The sequence below is a fragment of the Neocloeon triangulifer genome, unplaced genomic scaffold (genome assembly GCF_031216515.1).
Source record: "Neocloeon triangulifer isolate White Clay Creek 2 clone unplaced genomic scaffold, ASM3121651v1 ptg000003l, whole genome shotgun sequence".
Taxonomy (NCBI): Eukaryota; Metazoa; Arthropoda; class Insecta; order Ephemeroptera; family Baetidae; genus Neocloeon; species Neocloeon triangulifer.
In genome coordinates this window covers 5,091,371-5,106,923 of record NW_026775546.1, presented here as the reverse complement: position 1 = coordinate 5,106,923, position 15,553 = coordinate 5,091,371, and the positions used below count along the sequence as shown (strand labels likewise).

The 15,553-nt window shown below is 35.9% G+C and overlaps 1 protein-coding gene across 1 annotated transcript; it reads right to left on the bottom strand.

The window, feature by feature from the left end:
- Positions 1 to 1,998: 1,998 nt before the first annotated feature.
- Positions 1,999 to 15,283, bottom strand: LOC132192449 (homeobox protein vab-15-like). Its single transcript, XM_059612419.1, has 3 exons — positions 15,008 to 15,283; positions 9,869 to 10,312; positions 1,999 to 2,606 (listed from the first exon to the last, which is right to left on the bottom strand). The coding sequence occupies exons 2-3, from the start codon at positions 10,284 to 10,286 to the stop codon at positions 2,140 to 2,142; spliced, it is 885 nt and encodes a 294-aa protein (XP_059468402.1). The 5' UTR covers positions 10,287 to 10,312; positions 15,008 to 15,283; the 3' UTR covers positions 1,999 to 2,139.
- Between the last annotated feature and the right edge of the window lie 270 nt (positions 15,284 to 15,553).

The following is a 15,553-nucleotide window of genomic DNA, read 5'->3' as shown; positions in this document are numbered from 1 at the left end:
CAGGGGTTTTATTATGCGCTATGATGATGTTGATGGAAGGTGCAATGCAGAAAATAATCTCATTTGAATCAGATTTGCATGATTTAAATCAAAGAACTTAAAAAATGTGAACGATCAAATAATCGCTACATTTATGTCTCATCCTGGGCTCGTTCGCAAACCCCATTCGTGTAAAACATTGAGTTGAATGCATAATCTCAACTCTCAATTAAGGAATATCTTTAAAAAAAATAGAACTTTAAAGACATATTTTGCATCTTTTAAAAATATTTAGGGCGTCAAGAAAACTTAAAAAAAAACTGCTAGTCTTCTTTGTCATTGTTTGATTATATTTTGATTTATCTCCAATTCTATTGCGAATAATTATAAAAAAAAAAACGTAGAAGTTTTTCCTGTACTTTTTAATTATTCTTTTACAGTTTAAATTAAATTTTTCCAATGTGCTGAAAGTTCTTCTTTTTCAGGCCTTATAGTTATTGTGTAAATGATGTAACAGATCAAGTGTGTTTCATTTTAATCTAAAAAAAATATGGAAAAAGTTACACAATTTTGATATTTGTATTTATATGTAAATTTATTCCTATTAAAGAGTTCCAGTTAAAAAAATATTAAATATCAATTTCACCAAATCTTATGATAGAGGTCAAGGAAAGTCTAAAGTCAATAAAAATAGAGATAAAATAAATGTAACCACATCGACTGTTTTGGGTGTTGGATGATTAATTCAACGTGTGATGCGAGCTGCTCACGCGGAAAAAGGCTGACCGCTCTATAATGTAGGATTTTTTTCATCTCTCATTTGCCCAAAAGGCTGTAAACATCTGCCGTGCGTCCAAATATTTTTATTAAATAGACTCCCGACTCTGGCGGGTATAATTATTATTAATAACTTAACTTTATAATAATTTATCGACGGACTGCTCGGGTTCCCATGGACCGGGCTCTCAGCGTGATTTTCCTCTCCCGCCGCCAACTTTAATGTGATATCCATGCTTTCTGCTCTTTTCTGAACCGAAGAGAAAACCAGACCGTAATGTGGAAGACGTGTGCGTTCCACCTAATCAGGCACCACGTTTTCTGAGAAACACCTCTTAATCAACATAATAAAATAATTAACCTCACCAACTTGCCATAAAACCTTGAACCAAGAATTTACATAAAAAAAACTTAATAGCATTACTATCAGTAACAAAAAATTCTAACACAAAAGAATTTTAAAATTACGATTAAAGTAGTTTTATGATCAGTGTTATAGATGTTTATTTTTTGTTTAAAAAATTAGCAGTAAAGGAACCTAAGAAAACATCTGCTGTGAAAATAATCTAATAAATAATTGTTAATTAATCACCTTGCTGTAAAAAAAACATTCGGTTTGAAGTCTGAATAATTTTTTTGCAGAATTCCACTCCTCTATATTCGGCTCGTTGCTCTTGTCGGGGCTCTTTTTAAGCCATACATTTAAATTCACCAAGCGCGAGTGTCCAATTAAGGCAATCTAGTCATTAATTAGGCGAAAATGTATCTACAGCTAATTTGCCGCAACATAATAATTTTCGTTCTTGCTTATCTTCATCTCCACCATCCATCAAAATATGTCACCGCCGAGTCGCGGCCAATTAGCCGACAACGAGCGGCCAATTAATAAAGGCGGATTCAACCGAAATTCCTCACTCGCCCAATTAACATTCCGACTCTTCACATTAATTCGGCAATTTATTCGTCCAACGAGAAAGGCAGGTTGAGTTTGCGTTACTACAAAAGTTGTAAAAATATTGTACTTCAGAAATGAGTAGAGACAGCTAATTTAGCCACCACGGTTGGCAACACTGCGATTTTAATTTACAAGCGTGAAATATTTTTGTCCAAGACTGAAATAAATTTAACTGAAAGTAATCCTGGTGATTTTAGCTTTAATCAATAAATTTAAATATTAAAAAAAATTCAAAACATTTAATGAAGGTTGGTCCACAATTGAAAAGCAAAATTTAACGTAGAACGAATTAATGCAGGAATCATATTTATTAGCTGCTACGCACTTTGGACACATACACATATTTACACACTGGAATGTACCTCACAATAAATATCTCGTAACGAGAGTTTTTCTTTCAATAGTTCGTTTGCCCACAAAATTTCAGTTCACGAGTTTCCGCTTGGTGGCGAGCTGGCAGCGGAAACTGCGGGGGGTGGCGCGGGGCCGAAGGAGAAGGGGTGGTTGCCCATGACTCCGGCCAGTGCGGCGGCCATGGCCCTCGGATGGTGCTGATGGGCCGCAGCCAAAGGGCCAAGAAGGGCGTGGTGGGCGTGGCTCTGCAACAGGCCAAACGGCGGCCCGTACAACGGCCGGGCGGCCATCTTGATTTTCTCAATTTCGGCCTCTTGAAGGCGTTTGGCCTTGGCGCGGCGGTTCTGGAACCAAATCTTGACCTGCGTCTCCGTCAGGTGCAGCGAACTGGAGAACTCTGCCCGCTCGGCAATCGACAGGTACTGCTTTTCGCGGAATTTCTTCTCCAGTGACATGAGCTGCTGTGTTGTGAATGGCGTCCGGGGTTTCCGATTCGGTTTGTGCTTCCGCAGGTTGCATTTGAGCTTTGGCGGCTCACCATCTGGAACAAAAAATAAGAAAAACTTTATATATAAACCAATATTTAGTTATTAAGAAGCACTAGCGCCATCTAGTACTGGTTTATTTTGGAAATTTAAATTTAAGTAATTTGGTCTTGTGATATATCATTTTATTCGTCTGTTTAAGTGAAATGCATATGTATAAAATAACAGTGAAGAGGATCAAATGATAGAACAATTCGTGTTATTTAACCCCCTGATAATTCTTTCTTGAGGATAATTCAAATTATTATTAATTCTCTAGCTGCGCAGTATTCAATTCTAAATTTAAGATCAGTGCCACGGAAATTTAGAAAGGGCATGTTTGTGGATTTTTCCCAGCACTGCCTCGAGGATGACTGTATGGTTTCGGGCGGCCAATTAGACAAAAGGGCAATTGTGAGCGCCTTGATATCTCAATCACGCTCGTATTCGTTTTTTATTCCGTGCGTGCGTCCGCAATTGGGCTTAATTAAGCGGCAGCCGGCGATAATACGAGGCATTGTGTTTGCACAATGGCATAAATAGAATCGCCGTCGACACTAATGAGCCGTTTGAGCGCAACAAATGGTGGTCCGCGCCGTGGACCAAAGAAAAAAGCGGCAGCGCATGCATACATATAAGTACATTCCGTCCGATATAATATAATATCAGGCGGCGCTGAGAGAGAACCTTCGGCAGGTAAATTGGGGGAGGCGCCGCCGTCGCATGACTGGCAGGAATGCAACGCGCCGACAATCGGTCTGTTGATTTGATAACAAGCCGCCCTGCGAGTACGATTCAATAAAGCAGGATGCGCCTCTCTAGCTCGCGAATGTGAGTAATTAAGCTTCGATTGATTCGCCGCCGGTTATTAGGCAACAATCGGTGGGCTAATTGAGATAAATCATCACCGCCGCCCGACGTAAATTGAGCCAATTAAGACTATCGAAACTTCCAAATGGGACCTTAATTGAATGCTATTGTTATTGTTTATTCTTCATTACAAGAGTCGGTTAATTTACCACGGGCATGACAGCAGCAAAAAAATATTTAAGTAGTGCGATTATCAGAAGTATAAACTCCAGTTAATGAGTCTCTATTATCCATAAAATGAAAGCATTAAACTATAATTATTTGAAAAGTGACTATATGAAATTTAAAATTAGATAACTTTGATAGGTTAATTGTGAGTCTAAATGCAATTATTGTCGTTGTTTTTATAATTATATCCAAAAGCTAACAGTTTTTAAATTGCTTCATATTGGGATATAAAGTTTTAGTTTATCAATACGCATTTTTTATAAAATCAAAATTCTTCATCCAGCACCGATTGAAAAAATACATTGTATTTTCGATAGTCATATGTGACTTATTGGAATTTTTAAATAAAAATAATTTACAACAAATTTTTAAGTCGTACAATTTTTTCCCTGAAATCATAATGAAGCAAATATTTATGTAGGAAGCAATTCAATTAAATTAAATTTAAAATATATTGCATAATTTACTTTTTGTAATCCCAACAACGCAACGTTAAAGATTTTCGCTTCAAACATTTTGAATTATTTTACCTTTTTTATTTTCAGAGTTTTGCATTAATTAATGATATCTTTATCATTTTGTATGCAAAAAAATTTATTTGTAAACCAACCCGTTACACTCCATGGCTAACAAGCCGCCCTCGCAGTGGCGCACTAAGATATCTCGCTGATCGCGTAATTAATTAGCCTTGATAGGGCTGCGCGATAAAATTCAAATTGCATACACATATAATATTTATTCGCTCGGGGCGCAATTGGCTCTCGCGTGTCGTGCTTGATGGTCACGCGAGTCGCGCCGCCTTTTCTTCACCTCTTATTGCTGGCAATCGCCGCAGCTCACGGCACCCCCCGAATTTATTTGCCTCTTTCGCAGTCAAATTGCGGCCGAGATAAACGTGAGTTATGCTGATGACTTAATCGCACGACAAATACCGTTCTAATTCTGGGGACTTTTTTCTATTTAGGAAAAAAATTCTGTTCTGATTGTGGGCATGTAAGGAATTCTTTATCCTTCCAAAATAAATTATTCATATGAAACTATTTCCGAGCAATTTATTAACTTTTAATTTTCTTCCTCTATCAAAAACACGTGCGCGGATGTCTCAAGTGAGGCGGAAAAACGGATGTTATAAAGAACAATTTTTAAGAAACAATGCGATTTCCTTCTATTTGTCCCTCGGTCAGGGTCAAGGTTGTGGGAAATCGCAGTCGGTTCCCACACTGTCGGCGTCACCAGGTATACATTATAATACACAAAATACCGCCGTGTTTCTGATTTCTGATCGATCAAATCGTCATGCGAATTACAATTCACTTTTGCAGGTGCGTCGTTCTAATTAAAAATTACTTCCTCTTCAAGCCCGACACATTATTCATGAGCTTTAATGAATAATACCAATAAATGACATCATCCTTTGTGACAATTCTTCATTGTTTTAAAAGCACATAATATACAAAATGTGTTTTGAAAAAAGGTAGAAAGTTCTATATTTAATTCAAACTTTGAAGGGGCTGCAAAATTTTATTTTCTAGGAAAATTGTAAAATTGATATTTAAGCTTGGATGTTTCCCAAGCAGGTGAAGAGATGTAATGCTAAAATGATAAACGTGAATAGAATTGTTTATTGAAGTTCTGAAGTTTATGCATGCTAGCGCGGGTGAGTTATTATACGGCTCTATTTGTTCACTGCATGGCTTATAAAATAAACCTCTCTCTCTCTCTTCGTTAAACGCGATCAAAGTGTCTCTCTGGCTCAATCCGGTTTTGTTTCCCGCCAGCAGCAGCAGCTCTCTTGCTTCTTACATAAATTTTAACTCATGCTGGAAATGGTAATAATAAGAGACCGTTTAGTTGATCGCCTGGAGAGAATAAACCGGCAGAAAAGTCGCCAAAATCAATTTAATATTTTAGTCCTTTTCCGAGAAAATAATTTTAAACAAGTTTCAAGTATTAAAAATTTAAATAAATATTATGCAAATATTTACATTATTGATATTCTGTGTAATAAGTTTTTATGCTGATGATATTTTAAATGCATCAAATTCAATAAGAACTGTAAATGTTGTTTGAATCATGAGCAATTAATAATGAAGTGTCTTTATTTGTCACTCGGAGGAATTGAAAAGCTTTTTCTTTGTTTTCACAAGAATTCAAAAGAAAATGGCTCTTTCAAATTAAACATGAGAGGCCAATTAAAAGTTACAAATTGGAAGCGGACGCCGAGAAAGAGAGAATCGGTTACTTTTTTAGCGAAACAAGTTGGAAATGAAACTCGAATGACGGGATTTCTGAGCGCTGCGAAAGCGGCAGAAACTCGTCATAAAATTAAGCAACTCTCTCGTTATAAGGCGATTTAGATTTTTTCCTGCCCGCCGTCCAAACATCACAAGCTTGGAAAGCATCTGGCAACTCCACTTAAATATTATTACACGTGTTCTTACTAACTTCTATTGACTTTTCTGCTGGAATTCTTGAATGATTGCAAAATATGAAATATTATTTTATATAAAAGAACACTCGAAATGTTTCAAAACGATTTCTTGAATTTCTTCATTTAAAAATCCTTCAACCTAGACCCATTTTGAAATAAAATGTCTCTCCCTCGGGTAAATAAATTCAATTTTTTGCTGCTGATATAAAGTTTAGGGTGAAAAATTTATCGTGCTTGGCGTCCGTGCCAAAGCGACTAACAGTCCAATTAACCGGCACTTGAATGCCAAACATTTATCCGCCAACCCTCTCTCTAATAGCCAAGCTTTTAAGTCGGTGCTACCGCTTTTGAAAATTTTAAATTTCATCCTCGTTAATTAAAAGATGGATTTGCTTTTTAATTGCGCTTAATAACTCCGGCGTCCCCGCACGCCGCTTATAGCTTTTATTTCTGGCGCCCTCCGAGCAGCGCTGCCGACTGATCAAAGAGTGTTTATTTTGGACCCAATCAAAATACCTCCCGCAAAACAAATAGAGACGCTTTAGCCAAGAATCCGCTGTGAGTTACGCGCCTGATTTATTTCGAAAACCAGCCTTTCCTTTTTTATATTATCTTCTCAAGTGAGAGCGCAATGCACAGCGCGTGTTTTAAATAAACAGTTTCAAAGCCCAATTAGCCCCTAATTCACTTTGATTTGTCTCCTCTAAACCATTCCTTAGCCATACAGTGTGTATTTAAATTAATCGATCAATTATTCAATCTTGTACTTTACTCTAAAGAAAAGCATTAAGTAAGTTTATTAGACTAAACTCATCTATCATAGTAAAAGCCAAAATTATTTCACCAAAACATAGTTGACAGTAATTTTTAACTAAATACATACATATACTAATGCAAATTAAGTATAATCAAGAATTTTATGTGGTGTATGACTTTTGTTAATGCACTAAGAAATCTTTTTCATTTTAAATGGATTTTAAATTTAATCATTTAAACCCAGTTGGATTGACAGAAGTGTAAAATAGGCAAAATCATTACACAGAGGACACTCTTGTTGCCTATATAACGTTTCATATAACATCGTTTGTGTCCATTTTGATTAATTTCGAATTATTTAAAATACTTTGAAATAAAACCACAAAATCTCCTGTTAGTGCAGGTTAGCAGTAAATTTTAATCAATATATGATCAAAATCGGAGGTGCTGAAAAAGTGCTTAATTCCAGCATCAAGTGATGAATCGTTATTCAGCTTAAATCTGATATTTTTTTGTCATTAATTCTAATTATTATTTAAAACTTTGGAAACTTTGTAGCGCTTTTGTAGGAAATTAAAATCTAAATTAACTGCTGGCAATAAGATAGCAAGGACAATAAAACTTGACCTTTTCAATCTCATTCCACTTTAACTCTTTACACTATTTTGTAGACGCGCTAATACATCTAATAAAACACAGAGAGAGAATCTAATTATTCGCGGGCGTTAAATAGTCCGTGAATAAGAAACAGAGAGAAAGGGGCGGGTCTTGTTTTAATTCTTAATTATACGGGGAGCTTTGATGCAGCGCTCACACTAATAATTGCCTTTACGACCGGGTAATTAAGCGTTTAATTAAAAAAGATGAAAGAAAGGCGGGTTTCCTTTTTCTCTTCTCGTGATTCCCAGCTACAAATTATATATACGCGCCGCGCGTCTCGTTTCGTATTTTTACTTTAATAATTTTCCAGCACCACTCGAGCGGTAAAACGTTTTTTTATTGCAGCGCATCGCAGCAAAGAAAGATTTGTAATTAATTTTTCGGCCAGCTGTTTTCGCACCTCGCAATTAATTGCACGTCATTTCACATCATTTCACCGCAAATTAGTTATCAGTTAAAAATTTATAATTTTTTACACCTTCCTCATAATTATCCAGTATAAAATTATGTAAATTGAAAAGTGAAGACAAAAATAGCTATGATGAATGATAACATTTGCTTTTTTATTTTATTTTTAATGTATTTTATTGAAAAAAAAAGTCGTTACATAGATTTTAATTCAAAATTGAAATTATTTTATGGATTTATTTTTTTACCTTCCAATAATGTTGAGAGAAAATTAGTTAAAGTAGGATAAATAGCGCGGCGGCACCGGCGGCTCAAATAAAACCCTCAACAATTACGAACAATAAACATTTTCGGCTAAGTGAATAAGAAAATTTTCGGGTTCTCTTCACGATTTGAGGCCGCGCGCGCAATAAACACTTGGGCATCTCGCTTTGAACGCGGCGAGCATTCAATAAAAAGAGTGCCGCGCGTTTTCCCCGCCGCTCTTTTATTAATTTACGACGACGACAAAGTGGCTGCTGCACGCCAAGCGCCGAAACTCCTGCGCACGCAAATGCTGCAAACGCGCGGCTCGTTAACAAAACGAATTTGTCCGCAATAAAAATTTTGGAAATGGAAAAAAAAATCGTGCGCGTCTCGCAGGCAGAGTCAAAAGCAGCGGCTTTTGGGAGAAAATCAACGAGGTGATCACGACGCGGTTGTCCGACATGGAAATTAATTAATTTATTGCGCTCTTCTCACGACGCCGAAAGTGTTACTCCGTTCGCACCTCTCGGCGCTGAAATGTAGACCTCCTTTCCAACCATTACATCAAGTACATACTGTGAAAAAGATTTGCCGAAAATCATGAAACGAAAGAGAATATTAATTTATTTGAGCTTGTCAGAAAATATAACTTTGATTGCGTTAGAATTTAAATCCTGTTCTAAAAGTTAAAAAATTAATATAGAAATTAAAATAAATAAAGATTAAATTCCGTAGTTAAATATTCAAATTAAATATTCATTTCTTTCTTGCAAAAATCTATCGGGTTTCATTTTTTATTGAAAATGGAAATAATAAGCCTTAAAAATTATGCAAGTTCATGACAGAAAAAAAATGACGAGCCGCAATGAAAAAATTATTGAAAGTAAATATTTATTTCAATTAAATTACCATCTCTACAAATCTAAATTATTTTTAATTTTATCAGTCGAATGAGTTTGAAATCCTTTAATAAAAATATTAAGCTTTTTTACAATTTTTGTGTTTAGTTTTGTCAGCTGCTATTTATAATTGATTCTGGAAGTAAATCCGTCTCTCGCGTTGAAAGCACTTTTGATGTGCTCGGATTAATTCAGTTTACGTTTGTGCTGCCAAGATCTTAAGTGTAATTTGTGCGCCTTAAGAATGTTTAACAAACACGCGGAGACTTAGAGCCGCGATAAAAATACCACTCCTATACCCCTTAAAGTTGATGGATTGCTTTAGCTTCTCGCTCAATTGGCCTAATCCTTTTCAAATTAGCAGATTGGACTTAAAGTTGCTAATCAACTGCGCCATCTTGCCCAGTTTCTGATCACGGTGCTAATCGACGCACCAACCCATAGGTTTCTACTCGGTTGTGGTGCTAATTTATCTGTTTTTGAGCAGAGAAATTTCGACAGTCTCCTCTAATGGACTTTCCAACAAGCTAATTTCCAAGTTGAACACACAAAACTTGCTAATTTGAGAGAAAAGAAGGGATATTTTAAAAGAATTCCAAGGCATGTTTCAAAATTTTATTTAAATTTGAAATAATTATTTAAAACATTTAACTTCCCTCTTTTAATTTTCTGCAAAAGTTAAGATTTAAAGAAAGATAAAATAATATTAAATTTCACAGAATTGTATAATAAATGATAATTATTTTTTAAATTTCATCGAATTATGAATATGGGGTTTGGAACTGAAATTAATTAAAAACTATGAAAAATGATAAATTATTTAAAATAAAAACTTCCTCACCTGAACCAGGTGTGAGCCCATTGGCAAAGGGTGAGAGGCCAGCGTGCGCTCCGAAGGGCGAGCCGAAGGGGTTGTGGTGCACGGGGTGGAGCGGCCACGAGGCTGAGGGGTAGAGGCTGAAGGGCGTCGGGCGCACCACGTGCGCCATCAGGCCGGCGGCCAGTCTGGCGGCCGAGGGGGCAGGCGACTCTGCACCGCTGGTGCTGGGGGCAGGGCTGCCCGGCGGGGTGCCGAGGACGCTGACGTCGTCATCGTCGTCGCTGCAAACAGTGTCCTCGACCTCTTCCTCCGGGGGCGGCGGTCGACGCGTGTCGGCCAAAAGCGCGGCCACGCTGAACGAAAAGCGTTGCTTCGACGACGCTTCCTTCGGAATTTCACCGTCTTGCTGCATCACCGTCATCACTGCACCCTGCTGCATCCAGTCAACGCCACAGCACCCAACCTCTGCAAAAACCCAATTTCCATCAATTGAAATCTTGGATTAATTTGAATATCCCTTTGATTTAAAGATTCAGTTTAGTTCAATTATTTGAATTATACAAAAAAATTTAATTTGAAATTTTTACATAGATGCAGTTTATTAAAGATGGGGCAAAGAGAGGATTAATTTTTGCGTAGAAATTTGTAATTAATTTAATAATGGAGCTGTAAAAATTTATCAACCAATTTTAGATTTAATTTTCATCATTGATTTAATTAAGAAACCTGCATGTGTGATAATTAAAAGTTATGTAAAAAATTAAAATTCTTTTTGAATTCTTATTATAAGGCGACGGTAGGATTTAAAAATCTAAATCTTTTATTTTCGTCGTCAATAACTTGATTTTTTGCAGCAGTCTGGTTTAATATTTTTCACAGATTTTTCATTGAAAAGAGATCTTATGAGAAGAGAAAATATTTTAAAATATTTAATTGAGTGGTAGGAAGTTCCCTAAGTGGAAGTTGCCGAAAGTGGAAGTTGCCTAGTAAAATGGAGGCAAAAGGTGGGGCCAGGGTAGCATGGGGAGGAAATGGGCAACATCGACACATAATTTGACAGTAGCTGAAGCCAATGAGTGAATGGAAATCCACATAAGTGTAAATGTAGGTCGAAATTGCGAATTTTTGCATTGAAATAAAAAATCGCATGTACATTGAGGGTGCAAGTGGAACCTCCCGAAAGTAGAAGTTCCCGAGAAAGCTACTCAATTTCCACTTTCGGGAGTTTCTACTTTTGGAGGTATATTTTTTATATTTTCTGAGCTTTTTAAAATTTCATTGAGTGGAAGTTCCCGAGTGGAAACTCCCTAATAGTGGCTTCAAGTATTGTCGGAACTGGAAGGCAGGTGGCGCTGTTGAATCTGCGTGAAGGCAGCAACACCTCTGTTTATCAAATAGTATTCAAAAAAGGTGCACTTGCTGGCAAAAGTGGCAATTTTTGCAGGTTGTACCAGAGAAAGATACGCTTTGGCAGCTCTGGGCCTGCGAATGAAAGGAGAAAACATTATTTCTCTCCTCGGCCTCGTTTCTCATCAGCTGAGATGAAATTATCTGATTTTGTCAAACAAAACATAAGGCTTTTTTGCATTTGAGTTTTCTAAAAATGCACTTGCATTGCTTGTCTCACTAAGCAGAATTATTTTTTTTAATCTCCAAATCTCAAATGAGTTTGAAATAAAATCATGTATGATGATAAATTATTATGATTTTTTTTTTAATTATTCTAAATTATTAGCTGCATTTCATAATTTTGATTTCAATAAACACAAAACTTTAAGTTAAATCAATTGCTCATAATCAAATTCTATTAATCTAAATTCTAAATCAAATTAAAAATAGTGGAAACAACAATAAAAATACTTCAGCCTTTTCAGAGTTTTTTATGTTTAGTTTTTTTTTTTTGCTGTGTGCTCATGAACTGCATTGAATGGAAAGTAAATAAATACAAGAATTTCATAAATCGGCAATTTCATTGCTAATGTAAAGCCAATTTTTTTGGTTCAAAAAGGCACTAATTATTTTTATTAAATGAAAATATAATATAATGTATTCCATGGTTAAAATCTTGAAATATACATGTTTTGCGATTTTTATAAATATTCGTTAATATTTATAGAGTATTATATTTAATTATCTGAACTCCAGTTGCAGTCACGAAAAAATTCTTGGTACCAAATTTAATGCTAGAATGAAAATTGAACCCCTTTTTCAAAAATGAACCTTTTATTATAAATATAAGCAAAGCTATGGAAATTTGAAATCACGCTTACAAGAAATCTAAAAGTTCTACTTTGCTCTGCAGCAAGCTTACGGCTGGTTTTTCGCGCCGTTAGAATGGGGCGGGTCAAATAGTATGTTGTATTAATTGCTCATTTCTCATCTTCCAAATTTTATGCATTTTATCATTTTTGCCGCATCTATGTCTACAAATTTTAAAAAATATTCCAACGCGAGCGAAAGATAAAGTGAAAAACTTTAAAAAATTAGCATATAACTGAATAGTGCACTTTCTTTTGTTAATTATAGTTTTTAAAAATCACTGAAATTTAGCACATATTTACGCACAAAAACCCGTTGCAAAGCAATTTATAACTCTTTTTGTTTTTTTAATATTAAATTTGAAGTGAGAAAAAATGCGTCAAAAATGGAAAACTATTGAGCGTGTTATTAAGATAACCGCTGGTCAGAATTTTACGAACAAGACGTTTACCATGCAGCCATGCAGAATAATTATATTTTTTCTAAAATTTATCAAAAATCCATATTTTTTAATTTTAATGACACTTTTAATATAAAAAATTTTGAGAAAAACAGGTAAAGTAAAGATATTTGTTTAGAATTAAATGATACATGTCTTATATTTTGCTGTGCTTAGAACAATTGAAAACTGAAATGGATTTTTACCGCTATCAGCTAATTCCACAGACCGTAGGAGAGACGAATAAGATTATTATTTCCTTTTGCTGCCTCTCCTTTAACTTACATCATTATTAGTTCTTTATCTGACGGAAATATAAAACATCAAGTTAATTTAAAAGATTGAAAAAGTCATTCAAATAATTTTATTTTATGTTATAAAAATAATTATGCTTATCCTATTACCCATTTTAGTGAATACACGTAGATCTACAAACCTCTAACTACGCGCCATGCGCACCATTTGGCGATGCTTCAAATTTTTTGAAATCAATGTTTAACATTTAGAAAAAACAGTTTGCTAATTTTTATTTGATTTTCTCTAATCAAGAATTCTTAATTATAATCATTAGAGTAATAATAGTTTGAAACCGGTCAATATAGGCATTATAACCTTACAAGAAAAATTATCTTTTGCCATATTAGGTTGTATCAAAAATATTTTGTAATTAATGCTCATTGCAGACATTTTTCAGAAATATATTGGATACCTGATTTGAAAAAGAAATTTGATCTCCCGAAGAGAGAAAATTAATTAAAGCTCCTTGAGAGCTTATGTATATTTGAGAACCTAATTATTATACTTTTCGTCCATCAGACATGAATGAAGTACTTATTTTTATTTGCCGTTGGTGTCGTAGAACAGTAGACTTTTTCTACTCCGAGCAATCGCAGACAGAGGCAACAAATAAGAAAAGTGTTTAATGCTCTGAAATGTAATAATTAAATTTGAAATATCGTCGCTTACTCTGTTTAGTACGAAATAATTAAAACAAAATATAATATTTTTTTAGAAAATAATATTATTATTTTTCCTTTGCATTTTCATATTCAAAAACAAATTTAAGTTGTTTTTATTTGGAAGTCATTATATAAATTTTTTCCACGGCGAAGAGGTGCCTTCACGCAGATTCAACAGCGCCACCTGCCTTCCAGTTCCGACAATACTTGAAGCCACTATTAGGGAGTTTCCACTCGGGAACTTCCACTCAATGAAATTTTAAAAAGCTCAGAAAATATAAAAAATATACCTCCAAAAGTAGAAACTCCCGAAAGTGGAAATTGAGTAGCTTTCTCGGGAACTTCTACTTTCGGGAGGTTCCACTTGCACCCTCAATGTACATGCGATTTTTTATTTCAATGCAAAAATTCGCAATTTCGACCTACATTTACACTTATGTGGATTTCCATTCACTCATTGGCTTCAGCTACTGTCAAATTATGTGTCGATGTTGCCCATTTCCTCCCCATGCTACCCTGGCCCCACCTTTTGCCTCCATTTTACTAGGCAACTTCCACTTTAGGCAACTTCCACTTAGGGAACTTCTACCCCCCCTATTTAATTGCTTATAGAAATTTCATAAACTAAATATACAATTGAGAACGTTTCCTCTGTGTGGTTAAAAAAGCTTTAAGTTGAATTTAAAATGCGATCAATATTATGCAGGACTTTCGGGCCGGTAATTTTTTTATAACTTATTATTCGTATTTTATAATTTGATTCGCAATAAATCAATAACCTTGGAGCATTATTGTCTAAATATTTGATCAGAAATAAGGGATAAAAAAGAGATAATTAGCATAATTTAAATAATGTATTTATTGAAATATCATGGTAAGAAGCCTGACCCTAATGCTTTTTTCAAATTGAAATAAAATTATTGGGTTTATTTTTGAGCAGTTTTCTTCTGAATATCAGACAAGTATCGCAGGGATTTATTTTAATGTAATTAATGAATATCGGATGTTCGCTTACTTAGAATTTAATTTGCAAACAAAACATTGCTTGGGTGTGTGTGTTTTTTTAATTTGTTAGATGATATGCCTGTCTTACTTCCAGTCGCAAGCAAGTGTATAAATTTTATCCTGTATTAAAATTTAAATTATATGTACACAGCTTTTGTGATTGAACAAAAATTGTCTTTCAAATGAAAATCGTCGCATGCTATCTTTTGGTCCAAAGGTCCACGCACCACAATAATACGAAAAAAAACAATGTTGCAGATTTAGTTGCTTATGAGCTCCTTATTACAGGCACAAGTCAAGTTGTACTTGATGCAAAAGCTTTGGCAGCAATACAAATTTGCCCCGATTGTTATGATTCGCATCAAGTCGATCTTGTTTTTATATTCACATGAAAATTTCGCTTCGGCGCATTTTAAACAACAACTTTATTCTATTGAAAAACTGACGGTCATGGTTTGAAAATAAATAAAATATTCCACCCTCAACCCTTTTTCTCACCTTTTGCGGCGCCTGTAGAGGTCGGGTCGGCACTCAGGGCGGCACCTTTGGCAGGGTTGGAGATTCGCTCTCTCGGATTCCGCTCCTTTTCGCTCTTTCTGGCTGGCGTCTTGGGGTCAAGCTAAGACCTGACGAGGGTCATCCTTCAGGGCGGGGGTTTCTGCAAATTCGGCAAAGTGGCACCCTGGGCAGGTCGACGGCAGGCGCACGAAAGGGTCAGGGCGTCGCACTCGACACTCACTCGGTCTGTTCGCGTCCGACTGCGGCGAGCGACTGCGACGGGCCTCCGTGGGAGGAGCCGTGGCCTCCGGAGGCCCCGCCCCTTTGGCCGCACCCTCGGACCAATCGGCGGCAGCTGTTGCTCGCTAATAGACCCGTTTATTTGTACTAAGTAGATAACAAGCCTGTAATCGTCGTCGGCCGCCGCCGCCGGTGTAATTGAGAGGGGGGACTGCTGCTAATTAACGGCCCGGCGCTGCAGAATTAATTAAGCCCCAGCACAAAAGGGACAAAAGCGACGGTAATAGAGCAACTTTCCCTTTGTCA

What these genes read in the sequence shown, in the direction of transcription:
- LOC132192449 (XM_059612419.1), bottom strand. Translation starts at nt 10,286, where the DNA reads ATGCAGCAGGGTGCAGTGATGACGGTGATGCAGCAAGACGGTGAAATT. An exon ending in TGGGCTCACACCTGGTTCAG is followed by an intron (nt 2,607 to 9,868) that starts GTGAGGAAGTTT and finishes TTTTTGTTCCAG; the next exon opens with ATGGTGAGCCGCCAAAGCTC.